The sequence below is a fragment of the Microtus pennsylvanicus genome, chromosome 13, assembly GCF_037038515.1.
Source record: "Microtus pennsylvanicus isolate mMicPen1 chromosome 13, mMicPen1.hap1, whole genome shotgun sequence".
NCBI lineage: Eukaryota > Metazoa > Chordata > Mammalia > Rodentia > Cricetidae > Microtus > Microtus pennsylvanicus.
The window spans coordinates 42,346,858-42,372,115 of NC_134591.1; the positions used below are offsets into that span (position 1 = coordinate 42,346,858).

The 25,258-nt window shown below is 40.1% G+C and overlaps 1 protein-coding gene across 2 annotated transcripts in view; it reads left to right on the top strand.

Annotated features, from left to right (window-relative positions):
* Positions 1-25,258, top strand: part of Usp24 (ubiquitin specific peptidase 24) — a 140,115-nt gene that overhangs the window by 108,452 nt on the left and 6,405 nt on the right. For both annotated transcript variants that reach the window (XM_075945478.1, XM_075945477.1), the window contains exons 46-64: positions 115-197; positions 607-748; positions 936-1,055; positions 1,398-1,618; positions 2,060-2,184; positions 3,036-3,177; positions 3,645-3,795; positions 5,079-5,174; positions 5,825-5,928; positions 7,360-7,473; positions 11,694-11,790; positions 14,005-14,121; positions 14,512-14,604; positions 15,959-16,061; positions 17,925-18,046; positions 19,036-19,149; positions 21,766-21,831; positions 23,394-23,460; positions 24,614-24,692. In XM_075945478.1, coding sequence (XP_075801593.1) covers positions 115-197; positions 607-748; positions 936-1,055; positions 1,398-1,618; positions 2,060-2,184; positions 3,036-3,177; positions 3,645-3,795; positions 5,079-5,174; positions 5,825-5,928; positions 7,360-7,473; positions 11,694-11,790; positions 14,005-14,121; positions 14,512-14,604; positions 15,959-16,061; positions 17,925-18,046; positions 19,036-19,149; positions 21,766-21,831; positions 23,394-23,460; positions 24,614-24,692 — 2,156 coding nt within the window. The remainder of the gene's footprint in view (positions 1-114; positions 198-606; positions 749-935; positions 1,056-1,397; positions 1,619-2,059; positions 2,185-3,035; positions 3,178-3,644; positions 3,796-5,078; positions 5,175-5,824; positions 5,929-7,359; positions 7,474-11,693; positions 11,791-14,004; positions 14,122-14,511; positions 14,605-15,958; positions 16,062-17,924; positions 18,047-19,035; positions 19,150-21,765; positions 21,832-23,393; positions 23,461-24,613; positions 24,693-25,258) is intronic.

Here is a 25,258-nt window from a genome sequence, read left to right on the forward strand (position 1 = left end):
CTAGCTGAAACTACCATTGTTACTCATTCTATTGTGATGTAAAATTTTTAAGTAAAATATTAATGTGAACCAACCTGTACATTCAGTTAAAATTTGAATTTTTTTTTCCAACAGAAAATGGGACGAGAACAGATATTTAAGAATACTTTCCAGGGCATCTATTCTGATCAGAAGATCTGTAAAGATTGTCCTCACAGGTTAGTGAAGATGTCACTGCTATGTTAAACAATGGCTGTTAGGGATAGGGCTGTAGGTCAGTGGTACAGCTTTGTCTAGCAGCTATAAAACTCTGGTTTTGATGTTAGCACCGTGGGGGAAAATATCTTTAAATGATGCTTTAGGAAGTTATTAAATGTTAATTTGTTGACTGACTTGTAGATTTATTTCTTAGGGAATCTATAAATGTTCAATGAACTACATTCCTTCAGTTTCCATAATTGCTATGTAGCCTTAAAGTATTGGTTGAAAATCATGTTTTGGTTAGTGTGTTTTTAAAATGCGGAGGTCCATCTAATTCTCGTGTCTGTTGGGGAGTGTGTTAGAGTTCAGGCATTGTGACAGCTGCGGTGCTTCTTCATTCATGGGTGTCTGTCTTTTCCCAATCAGATACGAGCGTGAGGAAGCTTTCATGGCTCTCAATCTAGGAGTTACTTCTTGCCAAAGCTTGGAAATCTCTTTGGACCAGTTTGTTAGAGGTGAAGTTTTAGAAGGAAGTAATGCATACTACTGTGAAAAGTGTAAAGAAAAGGTATTGCATCTGCCCTTTACAGGAGACAGTATTAGTGTTGCTTGTTACTGCATACAGCTCATTATTAAGCCCGGGTTGCTGCTTCCAGTAGATTGTGCTATTATTTGTTTTACTTGGGTACCAAGAGCTTTTACATTCATTACATTGATTTTCTCCAGGGAGTTAATTGGTTTTTGCTTTTTCTTAGAGAATAACAGTGAAAAGAACGTGCATTAAGTCTTTACCTAGTGTGCTGGTGATTCACCTGATGAGATTTGGCTTTGACTGGGAGAGTGGACGATCCATTAAATACGATGAACAAATACGGGTAACTTCTTTCCCCCTGAAATTTCTCTCAACATGACCCTCCTTTCCCTCTTTTTTTTTTTCCTTTTTCTTCCCCTACATCCTGTCTGTCCCTGAAAAGCAGCATGAGGAATCTGCAGCCCTTGTTTGAAAAGCTGCTACTCATAGGACAGGCAGATGTAAAAATGGTGCCTTCATTTCTGAAGGCATCCCAGCCGTGGCTGTGAAATGAAGTGCTTCTGTGACCCAGGCCTGTGAGTGGGGCAGGAGTCAGCCCTTGTTTGGGAAGCACAACTTGACTTTCCTAGGTACTGCTGTGTATATTCCCACTTAACATCAAAGTATTCTTTTTACTTTTACATAGTTTCCGTGGATGCTAAATATGGAGCCTTACACAGTCTCCGGAATGGCTCGCCAGGATTCATCTTCTGAAGTTGGTGAAAATGGAAGAAATATGGATCAAGGAGGTGGAGGATCCCCACGGAAAAAAGTTGCCCTCACAGAAAACTATGAGCTTGTTGGTGTCATTGTACACAGTGGGCAGGCACACGCAGGCCATTACTACTCCTTCATCAAGGACAGGCGGTAAGGTCTCTTCCAGAAACACTCACATATGCTCTGCTTTCTCTGCTGAACTCTAGCATCCATGCCACTAGGGAGAAACTTTTGGGGAGGAGTAGTGGGTTAGGAAGGGTTTTATAGCCTAGGCTGACCTCAAATTCTCAATCCTGCTTCTGTCTCCGAAGTGCTGGGATTATAGAAATGTAACGTAATGCCCAGCTATAAAGAAATTCATATTATTCTTTGTTCTGCATTTCAGATTTTTTTAACTTAGGATAACTATTTTTACTCCTTTGATTTAAGAAGTTTTAGAGACTAAAATCACTATACCTATGTTGCTAAATTTTTCCTGGATGTTTTTACATAACCATCATCAGATTTATCTGTGCATAATACATATTAATAAAAGCAAGGGATGAAGATAATTGTTTTTAAATCTTATGTTTATCTGATCTCTGGTCCTAGGGGGTATGGAAAAGGAAAGTGGTATAAATTTAATGACACTGTTATAGAAGAGTTTGACCTAAATGATGAGACCCTGGAGTATGAATGCTTTGGAGGAGAATATAGACCAAAAGTTTATGATCAAAGTAAGTACTTATAAGTAGATAGTTTCCATTCATTTTATTTTTTAATATATAGTGCTCTACCAAATTAGAAGCTATATTCTTTATATAAAAATATATCTATTTTGGTTTATATTCTCCCAGCTATAGAACCACAACTATTATTTTCCTTTTATTTTTTTAATATTTTTTCCTAAATAGAATTGTATTACATTTCCTCCTCCCTTTCCTCCCTCGATCCCTCCTATGCCCCTCCACACTCAAGTTGCCTCTTTTTCTTTACAATTGTGATATATGTGTATATATGTATATGTTTGAGTGCACATATATGTCAATACAACCTACTGCGTCTGTTTTTGTTGGTGTTGTGTATATGGTTTCAAGACTGACCACTCTGCATTGGACAACTCTTTTGATAGCCAAATGTGATATACTCAAGCTGCTTAGGGGAAAAAAGTCTAAAATAATGGGAATTAACATATAGCAAGAGGATGAAATAACATTAGGGAGAACTAATGGGCAAAGTATTTCAACATTAAAAATAGTTTCAGAACTAATTGGACAATAAAATTATATGTCCATTTGACTTACACAGAGGTATAATCACTTGCAGAAGACAGTTCTAGCACCCATGCTTACCAAACTGTTATTTTTTATGCAGTGTCGTAAAGATGTCTGCCCCTCCGCCTCCCTCCTCAAGGGGAAGTACCTTAACTTGCATTCTAGGCAACACTCTAAAAGATCCATGTTTTGCTTACGATTTGTTCTCTGCAAATTTAGTAAATAGATTGAGTTTGTAGTCCCTTTTTTATAGATTATCATGCGAAGAAACATCTTTTTTACCGAGGCTTCCCTCTTAATGTCTTGCAAAATAGCTAACCCATACACTGATGTACGTCGAAGATACTGGAATGCCTACATGCTCTTCTACCAAAGGATGTCTGATCAGAACTCCCCTGTATTGCCAAAGAAAAGTCGAGTCAGTGTTGTAAGGCAGGAAGCTGAGGATCTCTCTCTGTAAGTTCTCTGCCATGTAACTTGCTGTGTTGTTTTGGTAGGCATTGGTAGAATCTTTATAATATAATGCTCAGTTTTCAAAAATAATTAACTAAGCTTAAGAAAATTTCTAAAATGTGATTAAGTCCTTCTTTTTCCAGGACTTTACTGCCTTGGCAAGAAGTTACTTTGTATATAGAAACATGTATATAAATTATTTATGATAGAGTTGAATTTTTTTTATTTTCAATCTAGAATTGAGGTATATATGCAATACTAAATGTATTTTTGTCCAAATCATAACACTATAACCAGAAATATGTTTTTTTAATGGTCTTATTTTTAGTGAATTTGCCTTTACGTATTGGATTGGGAAAGTATGCAGTTTATGTTTAAGTACAGTACCCAGTATATAAATGTGGCTAGTTTTTAAAACGCTGAAACAAAAGCCCCTTTGTGTTCAATAGTTCTTTGACTCTGTCTCTCAGGTCAGCTCCATCTTCACCTGAGATTTCACCTCAGTCCTCTCCTCGGCCCCACAGGCCTAATAATGACAGGCTTTCTATTCTAACCAAGCTGGTAAAAAAGGGTGAGAAGAAAGGACTGTTTGTGGAGAAAATGCCTGCTCGGATATACCAGGTAAGAACCATAGAAACAGGGAGAAAGAGAGCTGTCTCAGCTGTTAAGAGCACTTAACTGCTCTTGCAGGGGACCTGGGTTTAGTTCCTAGCACCTACTTGGTGGTTCACAGCTAGTTAACTCCAGTTCCAGGGATTCAATACCCTCTTCTGACCTCCCAGAACCAGGCACACACAGTGCACATACATAAATGGAGGTAAAATACAGATACACAAAATGAAAATAAATAAACATTTGAATGGAGAGCAGGTAAATAATTCTCTAAGGGAGAAAATCAAGATAAGTGTCAGAGTCCATATTGTAAGTCTAACGTACTTCTGACTGCCTTCTCTGTTATTGTCCTCATGTGCCACTTCATTACCCTCACTTGTCCTTGTGTTTTCTACGACAGGTATTGAGGCTATAAGATAGTGCCACAGTGTGAGAACACAAAAGTGAACATACACTCAAGATTGCCAGCATCATCCTCGAGTAGAGAAACACATTGTTGAAATAATTTATCGGAGAGAACAAGTTAAGACTCAGACCCTTCAGTTAAGACTAAACTGACAGTAATCGCCATCATTTACTGAATACTTGCTCTGTCCTACAGACCATAAGCAAGTGTTAATTTGGTTTGGTTTTTGAGACTGGTTTTCAGTTATATAGACCTGACTGACCTAGAATTTACTGTGTTGATCAAGCCAGCCTCAGACTCAACAGAGATCCACCCACCTTTGCCTCCCAAGGGCTGAGATTAAAGGCATGCAACCATTACACCTGGCTAAACAGGTTTTTACAAAGTAATTAAACTTCCTAAACCTCTTGTAGAATAGGGGGTCTTACTCCTATTTTTATATAAACAGGACTGATTTAAAAAGGAAATAGCCTGGGATCTCACAAGGCAAGGGTTTGAAATCAAGACCATTGCCAGGTCCAGACCTTACACACTAGACAGCCCAAGCTAGATAGGAAAGTGTGCAGTCTCCTTGGGAAGGAAGAGCTGTGCAGGGAAGGGCAGAAATTAATGGAAATGCTGTGTGTAGGGTGTTGTGTTTGGCCCTTCACACAGCTTGCTGAGTTCGCCAAGGGATAAGCGAGTAAGTAGGTGGTAATGTACCTTTCTACAGTGTCTTAAGTTTAAGGGAGATTTCTCTCACTCGTTTTTCAAAATTCAAAGCTTGAAAAAAAGTTATTATAAATTATAGTTTTTTTACAAACTCTTATTACCTAAACATTTTGGTAGAAATAACCCTCCACATTATTTTAGCTGTTTGTTAAAAGTCACTGATTTTGTTTTGTAGATGGTGAGAGATGAAAACCTCAAGTTTATGAAGAATAGAGACGTGTACAGTAGTGACTATTTCAGTTTTGTTTTGTCTTTAGCGTCACTGAATGCTGTAAGTAGCTAATTGTAACTGAAGAACTGAAAAAAGTGATGCCCTTGTTTCAGGTGTTAGCATTCAGCTAGATGCCAAAGTCCATTTCCTATATGAGTTACACTAACATACAGGCAGCTTTGGGGCTGTTGAGTATGGGTTATGAGTGCTGTGGTTACACACGCCGAATGTTAAGATTCTGAGGGACTATGAGGTTGAGTGGCTGGAGGTCTTATCATTTGTTCCTGTGCTCTATGGATTAACCTTTTCTAATCTCTGGTCATATACTGTCAGACTCAAAAATGGCATTCCAGTACTTTCTTGTGGAGAGTACAGTTATAATTTGCCAAAAAAGGGAAAAGACTCTATTTTAAAAAGGCTTCATGTAAAAATGAAGATATCTTAACTTTTAGAAATGCTAATTAGTGTTTATTATTACTAGCTGGCAAGACTTTGTTTGTTTGAGACAAGATTTCACTTAGCCCAGGCTGTCTCCAAGGATTTGCCATGTAGTTGAGAATGGCTTTGAACATCCTACCTTTCTGCCTTCACTTCCTAAGTGCCAAATTAGGTTTTTCATATTAATCTTATCTGTGTCATTATTACATTCTATATAAATATGTAATGATCTGTAAGACTTGTGAAAAATATCCTCCTTTCCCTCCTCTCAGACTAAACTAAAGCACCCATATTATCCTTGTATGGCGAAGGTGAGCTTGCAGCTTGCCATTCAGTTCCTTTTCCAAACTTATCTACGAACAAAGAAAAAACTCAGGTAAGAGTGATATGTTTTGCTAATACCGGTTAATTCCATGAAAAAATAAAATTTTAAATTCAGCTTTTCAAAATACTGCAGTATTACCTGATGTGTCCAGTTTACAAGACACAGCCTCTATCTTTAAGAAAGGTTTAATGAGAAGGGCTGATAAAGAAATTGCTGTGCTACAAGACATAAATTCCATATCTTTGAAAACTGGGCAGAATCATACCTATTGGTGCCTTCAGAGTATTTTGAAAGGAAGAAATCTAGACGGCATCATCCTAGGCAGAAGGGAAGAATCTAGAGTAGCAAGCAGAATTTGCTTAAGGCACCCACGAGTGACTGGTTAATTGTATTTTTCTAGTTGTATACTTACTTGTAAGTGGCTCATTAAGACCAGTCACTAGGTGCCACACTAGGAAATCTAGGCTGTGGCCAGTAACAGTTGATGGAGGAGTTTGCACCAGGATGTGTTTGAGCTCCAGATATCCGTTTGCATCTTATTTATCACTGACTTTTATCTCCAGCACCTGATAAGGTGCCTGGATCATTATAGATTCTGGGTTAGTAACTGTTGGTCCTTGTATATGACTGAAAGAGACAGAGCTGAGGGGTGGTTTGTAGAAAAATATCTGGAGAAAGAGGATACTTGGGTTGCAACTGGTTAAAGTTGGAAGTCCATGGAGCGCTCACTAGCAAAGTGAGTACACGTCTCAAGTCTGGGTTTGAGGAAAGATTTTTCAGCCAGACTCTTGAAGAAAAATAATTACGGATGGCAGCCTCATTATGTGTAGCATCCAGAAGAACATTGAGTGATAGCAATATTATATGATGCTAAAAAGGAGAACATGTTTCTGTCCTTTAAGGTCTGCATGGGGTTAAGTAGAGAAATTCGATTGCTACTTTCATTTGTGAAATTTACTCATGGTATCTACATGTACTGTTTCCATTTTGTCTGTATTTACTGTTTGGAGGGCACTGGGGTCTCAGGAGTGTATGAGATTGTGGGTAGTACAGTCAGGCCACCTTTTCTCTGGCCAAATCTTGAACCATTATTATACTTCAAGCATATTAATGATTTTAGGAATATGATATAAAACATAAGCTATTTTAAAAGTGAGCCTTTGGTAACACAGGCTTAGTTATGCCAGACAAAATGTCTTTATCAGTTGAAGATAAAGATATAAAAGATAAAAGTAAAATCATAGATGTAGGCACCTGTACATGTTTTTGCCTGGTGGGAGGAGGCGGGGGGGGGGGATTATACTGTGAATAACCTAAACATGGAAACACTGAGTAATGTGAGTTGGTCGTCACTGAATATTTAATCTACCCTTCGTTCCTGTCCACACTGGAGCAGGTAGTATACAGGTAGGTGTGTCACACTGTGGAACGTCGCTTTGAGGCTACTTGCTGGAGTCTGACATTGCTCTTTCTCTTCTAAAGGGTTGACACTGAAGAATGGATTGCTACTATTGAAGCATTGCTTTCAAAGAGTTTGGATGCTTGTCAGTGGCTTGTTGAGTATTTTATTAGCTCTGAAGGACGAGAATTGGTAAAGTAAGTTTCAGGATCTCTAAATTAAAAGGAATTTATGTCCTTTCCTATCATTTAGGAGTAATGGTTCTTATAAACCCTTTACATTTCAGCTTGAAATTGTTTATCAGGCTAGAGTCCATTTTAAGCTTTTCGCTAAAGCAGGAAATTAAGCCTCTCCAAAATTATCTGTTGGACTAGATGCTGGCAAGGCTTCAGGGACTGCTGGGAGAGTGTGAGGTGATGGTTGACAGGTGCTCACAGCATGCAGCCCCTTAGTGCTTGCTCTGGCTCAGGAGAAGCGTGCAAGTCCCTTTCCTCAGGTACTCAGTCTGAGGCTGCTAGTACAGCCCTATTACTATACAGTCTATCTATTCTCCGATTCTGGCCCCAAAAGAGTTAGCTCTGATAGTGCATTCATTACCTATGAACCTATGAGTAAAATAAGCTGCCTTTTTGGATAACAGTTCAAGAGTCCGCAATCACTTTATTGTTTACTTCTTACTCTCAGTTGAACTTATTGAGTCAACTTCCCTTATCCTTGGTGACTTTATCATTATATGAGGAGCCCAGCATGACCCCTTCAGTGTTAACAAGAACTTGTCCTGTTTCCTTGGCCCCGGTAGGCTCTTCTTTCCCTCTGATTTGGCTCTAAACTTCTTATGTGAGCCCATCCTAGCCTGGGGGTGTCACTAAGAAAGTGATTATAATGGTCACTCATCACACATGCCACATACCTACCATAGTCTTTTTCCATCTCTAGGTTATAAAACGCCCTTGCCTCTCAAAATGAATCTGTATTTGCAAGTCCCTCAAAGGAACTTGGCCTTTCAGTTAACTCCTGCCTTTACCTTGTCGACCTCTTCTGTCAGCATACAAATGTGTTCTGGTATTTCTGTGTTAAAACAGACGCCCAGCAGGAAAGTGAGAAATACAGGTTCCTTCCTACTAAGGGAGCACAGTCTGGTGATAAGTTAGAAATTTGATTGAATATTTATTTTAGTTTTCAATGTTACTGGGATAAAACCGAGGGCCTACACATGGAGGTGCTGAGTGAGCTACCAACCCTGACCAGAGCTCTTAATCTCAGACATGTTTCCTTCACCTCTGTCTCTGTCCAGATACCATTTGCCTACTTGATATCTCCATTTCTCCCCGCCCAGCCCATAAAGACTAAGTGTTGATTTTGGAGCAGCTGTATCACGTTACTTCCATCCTGAAAGCTCTTTAGTAGGTTCCCCCTCACTATAATAAAATCCAAAAGCTTTGCTTGGTCTTCACTTTATACTCAGGCTTGTAGTGTTCACTTCCTCCTTGATGTCAGTCACCTCTTAAGGCCAGCTTAAATTAACAGGTTCAATGAACATGCTGAGTTTTGTTTTGTTGTTTGTTTTTTGTTTTTTGGTTTGTTTTTTTTTTAACCTACTTTAAGCCTCTTATGCCTGATACTCTTGTCTGAAACATTGTTCCCTCTGCTCTTGGCATAGTAATTGTCTTTTGCTCTTTCAAATGTCAGCTTAGATTTCACATACTCAAAGACTGATACAGACCTGTCCTGTTGCTCTATGTACTCCTTAGGGATTTGTGTGTGTGTTCTACTGAGCTTCAGCTTCTTCAGGACAGAATCAAGTCTGCTTGTTCCACACTGGACACAGAGTGCCTACCATATAACACATGCTGAAATATTGTTCACACATCACACAATGCATTTGGTCATGAAGAGAGAACTAATAAACATTTCTTGGAAGAGTTATTACGTACCTGCCTCTTTAAAGTGTACAGTAAAGATAACTTTACCCGATTTTTATAATTGAGTTTGAAAATATTTTCCCAATCAGTCTCCCAAGCACTGTGTCAAAGAATGATTATATGTTTGAAAGGTGCGTAGAAAATATTTCATGATTTGAGTGTCTCCTGAGAAATTGTCTTCCTTTGGTAGTAGTTCTTAGTATTCCTAATGCCAAGCATCCCAGTTGATTACCTGATCTTTTCTATGAGGTCTGATTACTTTCAGTTGCCGTGAGTTGTAAGCAGTTAATAACAGGTGCTGCACGGATGGCTCAACAGTTAGAGCACTGGCTGCTCTTGGCGAGAACCTAGTTCATTTCCCAGCACCCACACGGCAGCTCACAGTCATCTTTAACTGCAGTTCCAGGGATTCATTGCCCTCCTGGCTTCCTAAGGCACCAGACATGTGTGGTACACATAGGCGCAGGCAAAACATCCATCCACATAAAACAAAAATAAATAAATCTTTTTTAAAATCTAAAAAATGAGTAAATGAAAGGAATGGTTTTTATCTAGTTCTTTGTTTAGAACCTCCAGGATATTTATGTATGTGTGTGCATATATATATATGTATGGGTGGATGTACCTGGCTGCCCTTGTGTATGGAGGCAGTGGACATACTCAGGAGAAGAGCCTCTCACCTTTAAAACAAAAAACAAAAACTGGGTGTCTCATTTGCCTGAGGAGCCACCTGTTTCCTCATTGTAATCCTAACACTGGACTTAGGTGTGCATTACCATGCCTGTTTTTTTTTTTTAAAAAAAAAAAAAACAGTCTGGGGGGCTGGAGAGATAGCTCAGTGGTTAAGAGCATTGCCTGCTCTTCCAAAAGTCCTGAGTTCAATTCCCGGCAACCACATGGTGGCTCACAACCATCTGTAATGAGGTCTAGTGCCCTCTTCTGGCCTGAAGACATACACACAGACAGAATATTGTATACATAATAAATAAATAAATATGAAAAAGAAAATGAATTAAAAAAAAACCAATCTGGGGATTCTAGGGAGTGAGTGAACTCATTTGCAGGGCAAACACTTCATTCACTAAGCTATCTCCTCAGCCCATAAAGCCTTAAAGATAGTTTATCATTACTCCAATTAAAATGTCCTCACTAGTACACACAGGAGGGAGGGAGGGAAGAAGAAAGAGGGAGAGAGAGCACGCGCGCACATGCATAAGGTGAATGTTACTTTTCTAAAATGCTTAGGACCAGACTGTTTTGGAAATTTTTTGAGTTGAGGGATATAGTGATGTGTCATAGAATGGAACACAAATATAAACATTAATTCACTTTGTTTTATGTAAACATATACATAATTTAGAGGTAATTTTATGCAGTATTGTTCCTCTTTTTATATGTTAACCTGTTTGATGGTATAGAATTTTTCCAATAGTGACATCATATCGTCTATTGTCACCTGAAAATTTCAGACTTTACGCATTTTGGAGTGAGGATGGATAGTTAGCCTATATCTCTGTAATTGAGGTGTGAAGATGCTGATGGCCTCTTTCACATCAACACCCTATACTGCTTCTTTATGCAAGTTTTTAATGTAGGGTTTTGTGGGTTTTGTAATAGTGAATGCTTGCCAGCTGACCTAAAGAAATGTAAACCACTCACATAAAGGACACATTATCTCCTGTAAGGACTTTTTATTGTCGACATTTATAAACAGACATCAAAGTTAGTCAGAAGTACCCTGCAGAGCTTATTCTTACCTATCCCAGTCTCTGTTTTTCTTTCTATTTTAAAGTTTGTTTCAGACACAGAATTCACTGTGATTTTTCAACATGTGTCTTTATCAATTAAAGGATTTTGGCTTTTTCCAGCATAAGCACCTTAACATTTTCAAACCAAACAAAAATTAAGAATTTTTTCATGTTTTCTTATACTCCACTCAGACTCTTCCCCTTCCCCAAATATCTCTACATAACGTTTGTAGAGATCCTGCCCTACAGAGTTTGGGCATTGGCTTTGGTATATGTGTCTCTTGTGACTGTTGACCTTCAATACTTACATCCCCTAGTCGCCCGTTCTTTGTCTTCGTCTTTATTTTGGAGGAGATTGGTCACTTGCCCGCTACCACTAGACCTCCTCCCCAATTCTAGGTATACTTTCAGTTTTTTAGTGTTACACAGTATTCCTCAAGAGTTTATGCAGTTGGTTAAGCCTTCGTGCAATATCATGTGGGCATTTGTTGTCTTTTCAGCATTTGAGTTACTACTTAGAATCTTGGACTTTCGGCAGAACTCATGTCCGGTTCCCATGTCTTATTAACAGCATATGGAGTGACCTGGGGAAGCCACACTTCCTGTGACTGAGTCTGGAAGCTCTTGGGATACTTGAACTCCTACCTCTGAGTCATTTTACTTCATGGCTGTTAGACTGGAAATATGCAGGGCAGCTTAGGGTTACATACTTGTGTCCTTCTTTATATATGTTTCTCTTTATTTTAGGGTTTTCTTGTTGGAATGCAGTGTGAGAGAAGTACGCGTTGCTGTGGCCACCATTCTGGAGAAGACCTTAGACAGTGCCTTGTTTTATCAGGATAAGGTCAGTCTTATTGTAAACTTTATGTATTCTGTTTTATCAGCTGTTCTCAGTTGTACATAATAAAAAGGAGACCTAAAATTGGTGGCTGGGCCTATGTGTGCGTGTGTGCATGTGTGTGTACGTGGTGACTTTCTGATACATGCTCAGATAGAAGGCATTCTGTCCATCCCTTTTTATGTTCCAGATACCAAGATGAGACTGAAAAAAGTTGAGGTCTGCTTTTGTCTGCTTTAGGATTTTCATCCCTGGCCAGTCTTCTCTCAAGAATTTGTGTCAGACTCTGAAATAGTCTAACTATTGTCTACACACACTAACCTAGACATTCTGAGTCACCCTTGGCTGTTTCCTCAAAAGCTGCTTTCCTGATCCGACTGCTTTTGATAGCCAAACCAGTGTCATTCATCCCAGGCCACAGTAGTTCCTTCACAGTCTTCATCATTCCCTGAGTGTTGTTTCTATCTTTCAGGAATATTCTCTTTTTCCTAACCCTATTCTCTGCAGTTATATCTTCAGAATCTTAATTCAACATACACACGATAAACCAAACTATGGTGTTTATTCCCATCTTCAGTTCCCAAAGGTTTTAAGCCTGTGGGGAAGTCTGTGGTGTATATTATCAGTCTGGTTGTTCATTCCGTTACTAAGTCTTCTCAAGTACAACAGTTACTCCCCAAGTTTGCTGTTTCAAACAGCTGATACTAAATGGAAAACTTTGAAAAATAGTTTCAAAATAAATTGGTTCCTTACAAATATTGACTCCAGGCATTTTGTGCATCCATGTACTACAGGACAGAATGCTTCAAATTTAGATGTTGACTTCACTATGCAACCTTGAGCACATTCTTGAAGGAGGATGTTCTGGATCCAGTGTCGGGGCACCCAGACCCTTAGTTCTCCAGTACCACCTATTCCCGCAAGCTCTGTTAGACCAGGCACTCAGCCAGAGGAACAGGAAGCCAAATGTGCCCTTTAGAAAGGTCTTGAAAGTCCTCCTCTCAATTCCAGGAGTCATTAGACTTACATATCCTATAAAGTGATAGTTTTCCATCAGCGTAAGCAGCAGAACTTTTCATCAAGCAAAAAATCATACCTGGCTTCAGGCAGACTAAAGAAAGTTGCTGGAGCTGCTTAGAAAGCTTGAATACCATTGCCCCATGACACTCCTGTGGGAGCTGTCTAAGGTGTTTCAAGAATGCTACCCTAAGGATTACCTTGCCCTCCTTCTTCCACTGTATACTCCAGAGAAAAAAGACAGAATTAGTGCAGTCTCCTTACAGATAAGGTTAGGCCATAGAACATCACCAACCTTTTAAAGACAGAAGGAAGGAGTAGAGGGTATAAGCATGGAAGCTACTTCCTGAAGTCAATTCTATTTGATATCCAACTAATGTATTTTTGTGTTTGTTTTCCCCACAATGGAAATTATGCCTCTTGCCACCCACTATATCCATACTGTAAAGTACTTTGAAAATGAAGTGCTATGTAAGTGCTAACTTGTATTGTATTTATAATGGGTGTGACAGGATGGATGGGGTATTCCAGAAGTTGATGGATACCATCTTCAGAGGAATAGAAGAGTAGTGAGCCTGGTCTTAATGCTTGGATAACAGACGAATTTCTAGGGAGTTGTCCAGAAACATTTGGGGTGGGAGGGAAAGCAGAAGCAATGTCATACCCAAATGGTTTCTAAACAAATAAAATGTTTTTCAAAGCTTTCCATGAGGCGTCAGCGGGCTTTCAAGTAAGTTCCTAGTTGAGTCGGTATTGCCGTGTCATCTGTCAGGCTGTTGCTCTCCATTTGCTCCATCGGCTTGGTTTCTAGCCCTTCTGCCTGTGTCTGTGTTTTATTCTCTGCATCTGTGACTGTGAAGAGCAGCCTAGTGGAGGGAGGGACTCAGAAATCCATCTCCCCTTGGTGCCCACCTCTCTGTAAGACAGAGAAAAGAGAGATTAGCTCTGGAGAAAACGTGACCTGGACTCCGGTACCTAGGAAATAAAATAGACTCTCCCTTAGTTCTGCAGCAATACTGACACTCTTCCAGAAGGTAAAAGGATAATTCTGTTTTGCTCTCCAAAGCATAAATCCATCTAACTCTGAGACTGGATTGTAATTTCCCTCTGTTCTTATGGTGGTTTACTTCAAGTTAATCCTGTGACAAGCGTCTGTCTTGTGTCGTCTCTTTCTTTATATAATTTCCTCTTTCCTCTTGCCAGTTAAAAAGCCTTCATCAGTTATTGGAAGTCCTGCTTGCTCTTTTGGATAAAGATGTCCCAGAAAACTGTAAAAATTGTGCTCAATACTTTTCCCTATTCAACACTTTTGTACAAAAGGTAAATTATTGTTTTCTAATGTATTTTCCTAATGCAGTAGATTTATATTCTAAAGATATTTTATATATGCAAAAATATTAGATTCCATTCTGTGTAGTGGATTCATGAGTGTTTCTAAATAAATCCAAATTAATGGATTATTTTACTTCAAGAATTACAACCCAAGTAGGTATAGTTACTGACAACAGTGGAAGCAGCATCATTGGTTTTTCCATAGCAGCCATCAGGAGGCAGTGTAAGGCTCAAGAGGTGTGTAAGATATTAATAAGTATTCCCTACATAGAAGGTACAACGCTTAACATAGTGATTTCTTGAAATGTCTGAATGTATTTTTAAAATAACTTTTTTCTGGCTGGGAGTATAATTTGTCATTCTACTGCCTTGTGACAGCAAGGCATTAGGGCCGGAGACCTTCTTCTGCGGCACTCAGCACTGCGACACATGATCAGCTTCCTCCTCGGAGTCAGTCGACAGAACAGTCAGGTAAGAACTGCCTTACTGTTCTCAGTGAGGTGCTGTTGGGCTTCATTTTGTTTCTTTTTGTAGCTGATAAATGTTTTAGCTTCATTTAGTTCTGAGTAGTATATACTATGAAGACCTTAAAAGTCTTTGGCGATTAGGGGAAGAGGAAGTTCAATAGGAAAAGGAATCAGTGGCCTTAGAGCCCTCTTCTTCCTTCCCTAGAGCCGTGAGTGTTTTGAGGGTTGGTTGAAATCCATCTGTGAAGTTAGACTGTTAAAAACTGAATTATACTGCAGTGTGATGTTCTCAGTTGAATGCTCGGAGCATATTCCCAGAACGTTACTATTATATGGATGGATGTGTCCATGTATAACCTGTTAGAAAGTCCTATAGAGCTCTGTTTTCTCCATCCATTAATTTTTGTTTGATAAAGATTTTTAAAATACATAAAATGTTAGGATCCAGGAATGATAGAGTGCTTCTTGTGGACCAAGTACACCTGGTCTTTCTGTGGTGGTAGTTTGGACACACAGCTCAGTAAAATGGGCAGTGTTTCTCCTATTCTGTGACAAGAATTTAAGCACAGCTGTGCTAAGTAACTTACGCAAGGTCACAGAGCGCATGTGTTGGTGAAACGGGTCTATGCCCAGCTCTGAGGATTTCAGAGTCTGAGCCTCTTAAGCTCCTAAACTTCTCTCAACTCCCCATCCTATAACATTGTTGTTATACTTAAGTAGTGAGAAACAAGTGCTGATACTATAATGTGCTGTGGTTATTGGCTGTTGAGATCTGCCATACTTGTCTTTTGTTTCAATCTCATCACAGGGACTGATGATGGACTTGGGGGGTCACTGTATTTGCACTGTTTGTACAGTTAATATTGTCTTGCATTTGTAGAATGCACTAGTTTTCAAGTGTTTTCATTCTTAGTATTTCACTTGGTCCTCAAAACCACAAAGTGGGCAGAGCAGGTAGCATTATCTCTGCCATTGCATAAAGCATTGTTGTGAATGTGCCCATTTATACAAGACACTATGAGCTACCTGCCACAGGGCCAGGCCTCCTGTCCTCCAGCTTCATGGGTTTGCCCATTACACTAAGTCTCTGGAAAATTACCTGGCATGTCATGAGTGTACCCAACCTAAACTGCATACTTTGAATGGGTTGATTTTAGAGTTAATGTTTTAATGAGTTCATGTTTTCAGGGGAGCAAATCCTTTGAGATACCTTTATTAGACCAGTGACTTTATATGTTGACCTCTTTACTGTGGGCATCGTGTGGGCATCGAGAGAGACCATGGTTTAGTAAACTACCAGCCGGCAGATCCTTTCCCCACACAGAATAGTGGCATTCTTCAATCTTCTCTAATGATAGATACGTCGATGGAGTTCAGCACAAGCACGGGAATTTGGGAATCTTCACAACACTGTGGCATTGCTGGTCTTGCATACAGATGTCTCTTCCCAGAGGAATGTTGGTAAGTTTGACCATACATCAGAAGCATGGAGAGAAGTACTGATCGTAGGATTGAATGGTTAGTGTTTGTTTCTCAGTTGACTTTTGATCTTTGAGGAGCACTTAAAAGTTTTTTGTTTTAATTAATGCTAAACTGTACTTTATTTAACTAGTTTATCAATAACTAGAGAAATCAAGTTAATCATTGATTTGATGCAGGAAAGAAAAAGTTTATTTTAAATGGCTCTAGGATTAAAGACTAATTCAGAGTTCACTCATCACCATAGTATGAACAACTGATGTAGTAAGAAGAATAGACAAGGTATGGGCTGTTGTCTTTAAGCTGTGTAAACTTAACCAAGCCACCTGACCTTTATGATTTTTCATACAAAATGAAAATATTAATAAATATCTTTCTAGATATAGTAAGGATTAATTAGATAAAATACCAAAGTGCTTTGTGAAAGCAAAGGGGATTCAGATATAAATTAGTAAAATATTTTTCATATCAGTTAGAAGCAGTAGCATTTCCTGTTTTGTCACCTACCAATAACAGTCACAGATACACTTTTGTACTATGATTATCCATTATCCTAATCATACAACGTGTATTGTGCCTGTATACTGTTCATAGGCTTTGTCCTGACAATCACACAATAGCATATATGATTGTTTTTAGTGTCCTATGCTATGACATAGTGCTTGTATTTACTGTGTTCGTTCCCCGTAGCACACTGGAGAGGTGCTATCCCCCTCTGTAGATGAGACAACATAAAGACACAGCTAATAAGTTCATAGCCATTAAGTGATAGAGCTCAAGTATGGTGGTGATGTGTAAAGTAAAATCTAAAGGCAGAAAATAAGAAAACCCCCAGAGTGCATCATTCTAACTTATAAACAAACACCTTATAGAGGGACATTGAAGGACACATGAATGGAGTTCTGGTTTGCTTTCTGTTGCTGTGATAAGCACCATGACTTAAAGCAACTTAGTGAGGGATAAGTTTATTTGGCATACAGGTTATAGTCCATCATCAAGGGAAGCCAAGGCAGAAACTCAAGGCAGTAGCTTGAAGCATGAACAACAGAAGAATGCTGCTTGCTGGTTTCCCCCTTCAACTTGCTCAGCCACCTTTCTCATACAGCCCAGGTTCATTTCCGTCCCTAGAGAAGGTACTGCCCACAGTGGGATGGGCCCTTCTACATAAATTAGCAATTAAGAAAATACCCCACAGGCCAGTTTGATCTGGGCAATTCTTTTTGTTTTTGTTTTTGTTTTTGAGACAGGGTTTCTCTAGCTTTGGAGCCTGTCCTGGAACTAGCTCATATAGACAAGACTGGCCTGGAACTCATAGAGATCCCGCCTGCCTCTGCCTCCCAGTTGCTGGGATTAAAGGCCTCTGGGTGGTTCTTAGTTGAGGTTCCTTCTTTCAGGTGACCTTGTTTTGTGTCAAGCTGACAGCTGAGGTTGACTGGGACACTTGGTTGTGAGTGCAGTTTGTTTCCTACACCTGACTCATTCCTCTCAAAAGACTGCTGGTTGTGATAGTTCAGTTTACAGAAGAAAGAGTATATACCTATCTGCTTAGCATAATTGTTTTTTGCAAACAATTGCTTGAAGAACAGTGACTTGTCCAGTGTCTCTCTGATAGCAGCTTTTAGTACTTTTTCATAGCTATAGCTGAGGTAAAATTTGAGAAAAAAAAAATAAAGGAAATTATCTGCCTAGCTCATTGGTCCAGTAGACTGAAGGATTGAGTTGCAAGAACGCAGCAATTGTGTGTGTGAACCTGAGAGTTTCACTTTTTTGTGGACATGTGTTTCATGGAACATTTCCAAGTGAGACAAGTTGTGCTTTTGTGTTTTTTTCTTGGGTCTCCTAAAGCTCCTGGCATATTTAAACAACGGCCACCTATCAGTGTTGCTCCCTCAAGCCCTCTGCTGCCCCTCCACGAGGAAGTAGAAGCCTTATTGTTCTTGTCTGAAGGGAAACCTTATTTGTTAGAGGTATGTAATTGCTGTGCTGAAGACATTTACTTATGTTATTTTCTCCTATTTGAGCAAAATCCTTTTGTTGATATATTTTTCAAGTTACTCTGGTGAAAGGAAATACTGTTACGAGGAGAAATGCTTATTTTTTTATATGCATTCCAAAACACTAGAGATGAGGCATGGCTGGGTGGTAGAGCACTTGCCCAGTGTATTCCATGTCCAGCACGGCGTGGATAGATGGGTGAATTTGTCAAGTGGGCACTATTCATCTTCTCTCCATCCAAGAACTAGACTTCCATTCCAGCCCCACCAGCTATCCTTAAGGCCCAGGAGAAGCTGAATGAGAGTTCACCTTTGAAGTAATTTCATTATCAGAAAGTTTGTCCTCAGTCTGTCTGTCCCTGGTCCTAAAACACTGCAGCCTAAAAGCATGTGTATGTGAACCTTCCAAGTATGCTTGTCCCCGTGCCTGCACAAGGCACACACAGGCTGAACTGTCCCCATGTCTGTACAAGCCATACACAGGCTGGACTGTCCTCATGTCTGCACAGGCCATACACAGGCTGGGTTGTCCCCGTGTCTGCATGAGGCACATGTTTTGTGCCTTATTCTTGGCCAGCTCTCCTTTTACCCAGTTACCTTCCTATGAATTCTGACTTCCATAATCTGATTTTCAATGGAGATGAGAACAACATATTGTAGTAGTTTTTTCATCTTTTTTGTTTAACTTTATTTTCTTATCATCAGCTATTACTTTAACCTCTCATGAGAATGCTTGCATTTGAAAATTGTTGAAGGTTAGTCCTCAGGAAATAAAAAGTGCATGTTTGTACAAGTCTGTATAAAATGACAGAGAGATCCAGATACGCTGAAATCCTTCCTTAGACCTCAAGCGAGAAACCCTGTTTTAGGACAATGTCATTGTTCTTAATTTCTGAAAAATCCGATGAAAGAACAGACTGCTGACTGTGGCTGTAGCTTACTCCTTTGTGTCCTCCCACCAGGTCATGTTTGCTCTGCGAGAGCTGACTGGTTCCCTCCTGGCACTCATGGAGATGGTGGTGTACTGCTGTTTCTGTAATGAGCACTTTTCCTTCACGATGCTGCATTTCATTAAGGTACAACTCAATCACCCTAGCCATCCCTGGTAGCATCCAGTCACCCTAGCTATCTATACCTGGTAGAATCCAGTCACCCTAGCCATCCCTGGTAGAATCCAGTCACCCTAGCCATCCCTGGTAGAATCTAGTCACCCTAGCCATCCCTGGTAGCATCCAGTCACCCTAGCCATCCCTGGTAGCATCCAGTCACCCTAGCCATCCCTGGTAGCATCCAGTCACCCTAGCCATCCCTGGTAGCATCCAGTCACCCTAGCCATCCCTGGTAGAATCTAGTCACCCTAGCCATCCCTGATAGAATCCAGTCACCCTAGCCATCCCTGGCAGCATCCAGTCACCCTAGCCATCCCTGGTAGCATCCAGTCACCCTAGCCATCCCTGGTAGAATCTAGTCACCCTAGCCATCCCTGGTAGAATCCAGTCACCCTAGCCATCCCTGGCAGCATCCAGTCACCCTAGCCATCCCTGGTAGCATCCAGTCACCCTAGCCATCCCTGGTAGAATCCAGTCACCCTAGCCATCCCTGGTAGAATCCAGTCACCCTAGCCATCCCTGGTAGAATCCAGTCACCCTAGCCATCCCTGGCAGCATCCAGTCACCCTAGCCATCCCTGGTAGCATCCAGTCACCCTAGCCATCCCTGGTAGAATCCAGTCACCCTAGCCATCCCTGGTAGCATCCAGTCACCCTAGCCATCCCTGGTAGCATCCAGTCACCCTAGCCATCCCTGGTAGCATTCTGTGAGACCCTGGGAGAGCATTTTCTGGCTCCCAGGCAATTCTGATACATTTTTCTTAATTGTAAAAATAGTAAGTATTGTGCTGATTCTTAAAGAATTAAGAAAAGAATTCCTAACCCCAATATTTAATGCTGACTACTACCAGGAACATCCTTTTAATTTATCCTGTTATATGTTTTTATTTTCTGTCTTTGTATTTTAATGTAATTGAGAGTTTTATGATTCTGTCTTCTTTGACTTGGTCATGTAATTTCCCATACTTCATCCTTTTATGTACCATAATTCACTTAGCCCTTTTCTTAGTGGTAAACATTTGCATATGGTTCAATTTTTAACTAATTAAGAATAATGTTTTAATAATATTAATGTTCTGGTGATCATTAGTGGATGAAATTGTTTCACAGCTGTAATTTCTTTACCTGCAGTGTCTTAAAAATCAAAAATAGGTTTCATATCTTCTTGAACAGTGATATAATTAATTATAAGGCATTGATCAATATAGTAATCACTATCTCACCCACTGCACCTACTAATCACAAAAACTATGCCAAATGTACTACATTTAACTCGCATGATTCTCACGTAGTCCTATGAAATCGATATGGTTCCCAAAACATGAAGCTGAGGCAGAGTAAGGTGCGTCATACAGTTGGCCAGTGACAGAGTAAGGCTTTGGGACTAAGAAGGTAGCTTGTACCTGTGTCTTTCGCTCACTGTTTTTCTAGATGTTACTAGAAAAGTGTTAAAGTCTACATGTCATTTTACTAGTTTTTGAATCTTTGAGTAATTATGCTTTTGATTCTCTTGGTGAAAAAAATGCACCCAAATAAGGCCAAAGTCTACTTTGACATGTCCTGCTGGCCATCCATAGGCCACTTCCCCTGCCCGAGGAGCGTGTTTTCCTTTCAGGTTCTGTATGTGAAATCCACACGTATCTACTATTCCTACCCACAGAAGTTCTTTTGTGTGGTAGAATTGCACACTCGTGTTTGTAATAGTGATCCACGTAGTGTTAACAAGGAGCACGTACTTAGTGAGGCGTAGCTGTAGCTCTTAGTAAATAAAGGGTGTTCTGCCCTCCTCTTGTGTCTGCTTATTCACTGTATGGCTGTGAACCCAAGCATTTTCCTCTTCTACAAAACAGGAAGAAATAGAACTTGATTTCAAAGTTGTTGTAATCCGTGCAGCACTAGGCAAAGTGTTTTATAAATACCATTCCTGCCTCCTTGGAAGTCTGTTAATACTTCCAATATTGCAATATCCTTTCCCAACTTTCTTCTGCACAGGCTGAGAACCAAATATCAGTTTCCAGCACCTACTCCAGGCGGTTTACAACTGCCTGTACTCCAGCTCCATAGAATTTTCAATGCCTCCTCCTAGCCTCTGTGGACACCCGCACACATGTGTGCATACATACACATAAATAAAATAAAATTTAAAATGCATAAAGAGGTTTTATAAACCTTGTTTTCTTAGTGCATTTTAGCAGAGTTTTCTGTTTCATACGCTGCCTTTTTAATATACTTCACTGAGAGCTCACCTCAGAGGTTTCCCTTTATTCTCTTTGCTACCAGCGTCCTTTAGGAAACGAGCAGAGTGTGGATGGTACTGTGTAAGATCAGGGCTGCTTGTGACTTAGAATGTTCCATTTCGCTTTCTCCCTCACTTTCCTAATAACATAAGTGTCACGGGATACTGAACTGAAAGAGCCTTAGGGGTTTATTTGGCCGCAACTAAGGATCTGGGAATTGAGGCCCTGAGAGGAGCTGACTTGACTAGTGACAGGCAGACAGTGGTAGAACTGGAGCTTGATTCCAGAACTGTGCTCTCCGCTGAGAAGTCACCAGAATGTTTGTCCTGTCACAAAATTGTTTTCAGAACCAGCTAGACACTGCTCCACCCCACGAGTTAAAGAATACATTCCAGCTGCTGCATGAGATATTGGTAAGTCTCACATTTCTCTGCTGACTCACTTGCGTTTACATGTTTACAAGTTCGCATGTGTTCATAAGCCACTAGCTCCTTACTGGGTTTTGTTCAGTTTGTCTGCGTTTACTGATTCTTCTTCATATCAGTCATGTGTCACATGCATTAGTGACTTGGAAAGGACCAGCAATGAAAGTCCTGGAGCTTTCAGTATCTTGAAAAAGCCGGGCAAAACCACAGGCAATTATAATCAGAGGAGTAATGGATGACAATTAACCTTTATTGAGGCCTCAGTTGTGTGATTCACTGTGCTTAACCCTGAGGGCAACACTCAGAAGTTAGCTGATGGGTTTGCAGGCATGATATTGTTGGTCATATCCTTTCTGTTAGGACAGAGGGTCTCTATGGATTTGACTGTGTGACTAAAGAATAGAATGGAGCCATGTAGTAGAGCTTGGAGTGGGGGTGAAGTGAGAGAGAATGACAAAGACAGATTACAAAAGGCTTCTACTACCAATGCCAGGATACAGCAACTTCTTCCTGTAGGGCACAGGTTGGATTTAGTTAATTAATATGAATGGAAGTGATCAAACCATATTAGCTCCATTTCTTGCAAACACCAGTCATTAAGAGAAGTAACAACCATATTCTTCCTTGGATGTGCATGTAGCCTCCAGTTTCCCTTCACTCCTGCTTCCTGAAACATGCCTTTTTGCTCATCACCACATCTCCCAGCCTCTGCTGTCAGTCATGGTGAGCCTTGAAAATGCTTTAAGCAAAAAAAGGAAATGACTCATTTGCATAGCAAGACACCTTTGGCAATTATTTGAAGGAAGAACTAAAACAAGCAGAATTGGATATTGGGAGAACATCTAGGATCCTGGCAAAGAAAAGGCAGACGGTAGAAGGCCAAGAAGGAGCAGATCAGCTGGAAAGAGAGCTAATAAAATTTAATGATTTGAGTGAGTTGATGAGAGAGACTAGTCCAGGGCCTCCTAGGAAAGATTGTATCCCTTTAAAAACCTAGTGCAGAGGTTTGAAATGGCTTAAAATATAAAAATATATCATTGAAAATACATGATGGGTGTCATCTACTTTAAAAAAAATTGTCTCTCTGATCTCTTTCTAACTTTTGACCCCAGTCCTTCTTCATAGACTTTGGGAAATGCTGTAGAGCTATGTATCATTGAACTGGGCTCAGCAGACCCAAGCAGTGGGCTATAGTGCACAGCACTTAGTGCCAATAACTAAAGATATAGCAAGAGCCTGAAGCAAAAATGCATTTTTGCTAAATAAATTAAAAATGAACCTGTGTCCTTAGGATCACAAACCATCTGTCTTCAGCCCTCAGCATAAAGTTGTTAGAAACACATATATAGGAAATGAATAGCTCTTTAAAATTTTTATATTTTGGTTTTGAATTAGAGATGTGTTTGAGATGCTTAGTGATATCATAACATCCCTTAGTGTTTGGGCCCTGCTGTAGAAACTAACTTCTTGAGTAGAGCTGTGGGGAACACCAGTAACTTCTGCACAGGCTGCTGCTCTCAGTTGCTAACTTTGTCTCCTTCCTCTGACAGGTCATTGAAGATCCCATACAAGTAGAGCGAATCAAATTTGTATTTGAGACAGAAAATGGATTACTAGGTAAGTATGCCAGCTAAGGAACAAGTGCCTTATTTATAAATTTATAAATAAGCTCTGTTCCAGCAGGCATGGCCCCTCTGCTCTCCCTGACTTAGATGACCTCTCCATTAGAAGTCTTCTTATTGTCACTGGGTTCCTCATCCTGACCAGGAGACTGTCCTTCCACTCAGTATGGTACAATCTAGGGTTTGTTCCCAAGTCAGGGAAGGTTCAGGAATACTATAAAGTTTTCTAAGAGCTAAGGAGGTTTTTCTGGTGACAGAAATCTTTTCCTTCCCCAGCAGCCATGGAAAGAAAAACTAACACCTTAGACCTAAGTATTGTCAGATACGTGAAGTATGATTGTCATTTGACCCACATGTCCATTGTCTACCATGTTGTATGTCTGGACTTTGTTTTGTAAAAATCTGAGTTAGCTTTAATACACTGCCTTAGAAATAGTTCAGTAAAATTGTCCTTCATCACAGATACTTTGAATTCATGGCACACATAACATATCTGTCACTGATTATATCTAACATAGGGTTACATAAGATATGTCGCTATGGCTGGTATAGCTGTTCTCCTTTGTATAAGTTCCCCTGATCTTTACAACAATGACCTCACCTACAAAACATTTCTCAGAATATATCCCCATCCTCAAGCAGCACATGGCAGCATTAATAGGAACCTAAGAGCCACCATTTAAGGCAGAAAAGAGCTACAAGCTCAAAGGTTTCTAAGCCCCAGTTTGGGGTAGTGTACTGTAAACATAGCATCAGCCATACCAGGTCCTCTGGAATCTAAAAGCATAAACACATGACAAGTAAGAGGAAGTATTTATTTTTAAATTGCTAAAAGAGAAAGTAGGAAACATTTGTTACATAGAACTAATATCATAAATTTCCGTTATCAAGTGATAGATAGTTGTAACTGTTCTTGTCTGGGTAGCCATATGGGGGAGTTTTGAATACCATCCAGTTGAAGTTGTAGTTCTTCCAGTTCTACTACATACAGCTGTGTTCTCAACACAGTAAAACACTAGAATCTGCGTGGTTCTGTTGAATAGGTAGTTGTCCCCTACCCACTTATCAAACTTATTTCCAGAACAAGAGCATCACTATTACTTGAGCCTCTCCGGGCCTTCCTGTTAACGCATCTTGTCTTCCTCCAGCACTAATGCACCACAGCAACCATGTGGACAGCAGTCGTTGCTACCAGTGTGTCAAATTCCTCGTCACTCTTGCTCAGAAGTGAGTACAGACTTAGAGTTCAGAGGACATGGGTTTCACTGTGGTGTGGGAACTGCCTTGTTTTGGGGGCCTGAGAGAATCTCACAGATTTGTGGTCATGCTTGCTTAGGAACTTGCTTAGGAACTACGGGACCCTATTCAGATTGTCTCCCCAAAGGAAATGAAGGGGGAATGTTAGAAAAGTAATAGATGGTCCAGAATTTCAAAAAGGAGAAAAGGGGGATCCCCTGGCCTTATATCAGAAGGGTAAGAATCGAGTGGGTTTGAAAACCTCGGGAACATTTGGCGAGCTTTCCCAAAGTTGCTTTCATTAACCAGCAGCTCCTTGAGCCCAAAGTCCCTAATTTGAACGTCTCTCAAGAGCCAGAATTTTGTCACCTGAATCAATAGAGCACTTACAAACCGCAATTCTATGCCAGGTGTTTTGTTTTCTCCGCTTCATGATCCTTAAAACAGCCTGGATTTGGGGAGATGCCGGATCACAGATGGTTTGAGTAGCACACCCACCATCTCACCATCTTCGACCTAAACTTAGACTTGGAGGTTGACCTCACAGTGAAGGTGCT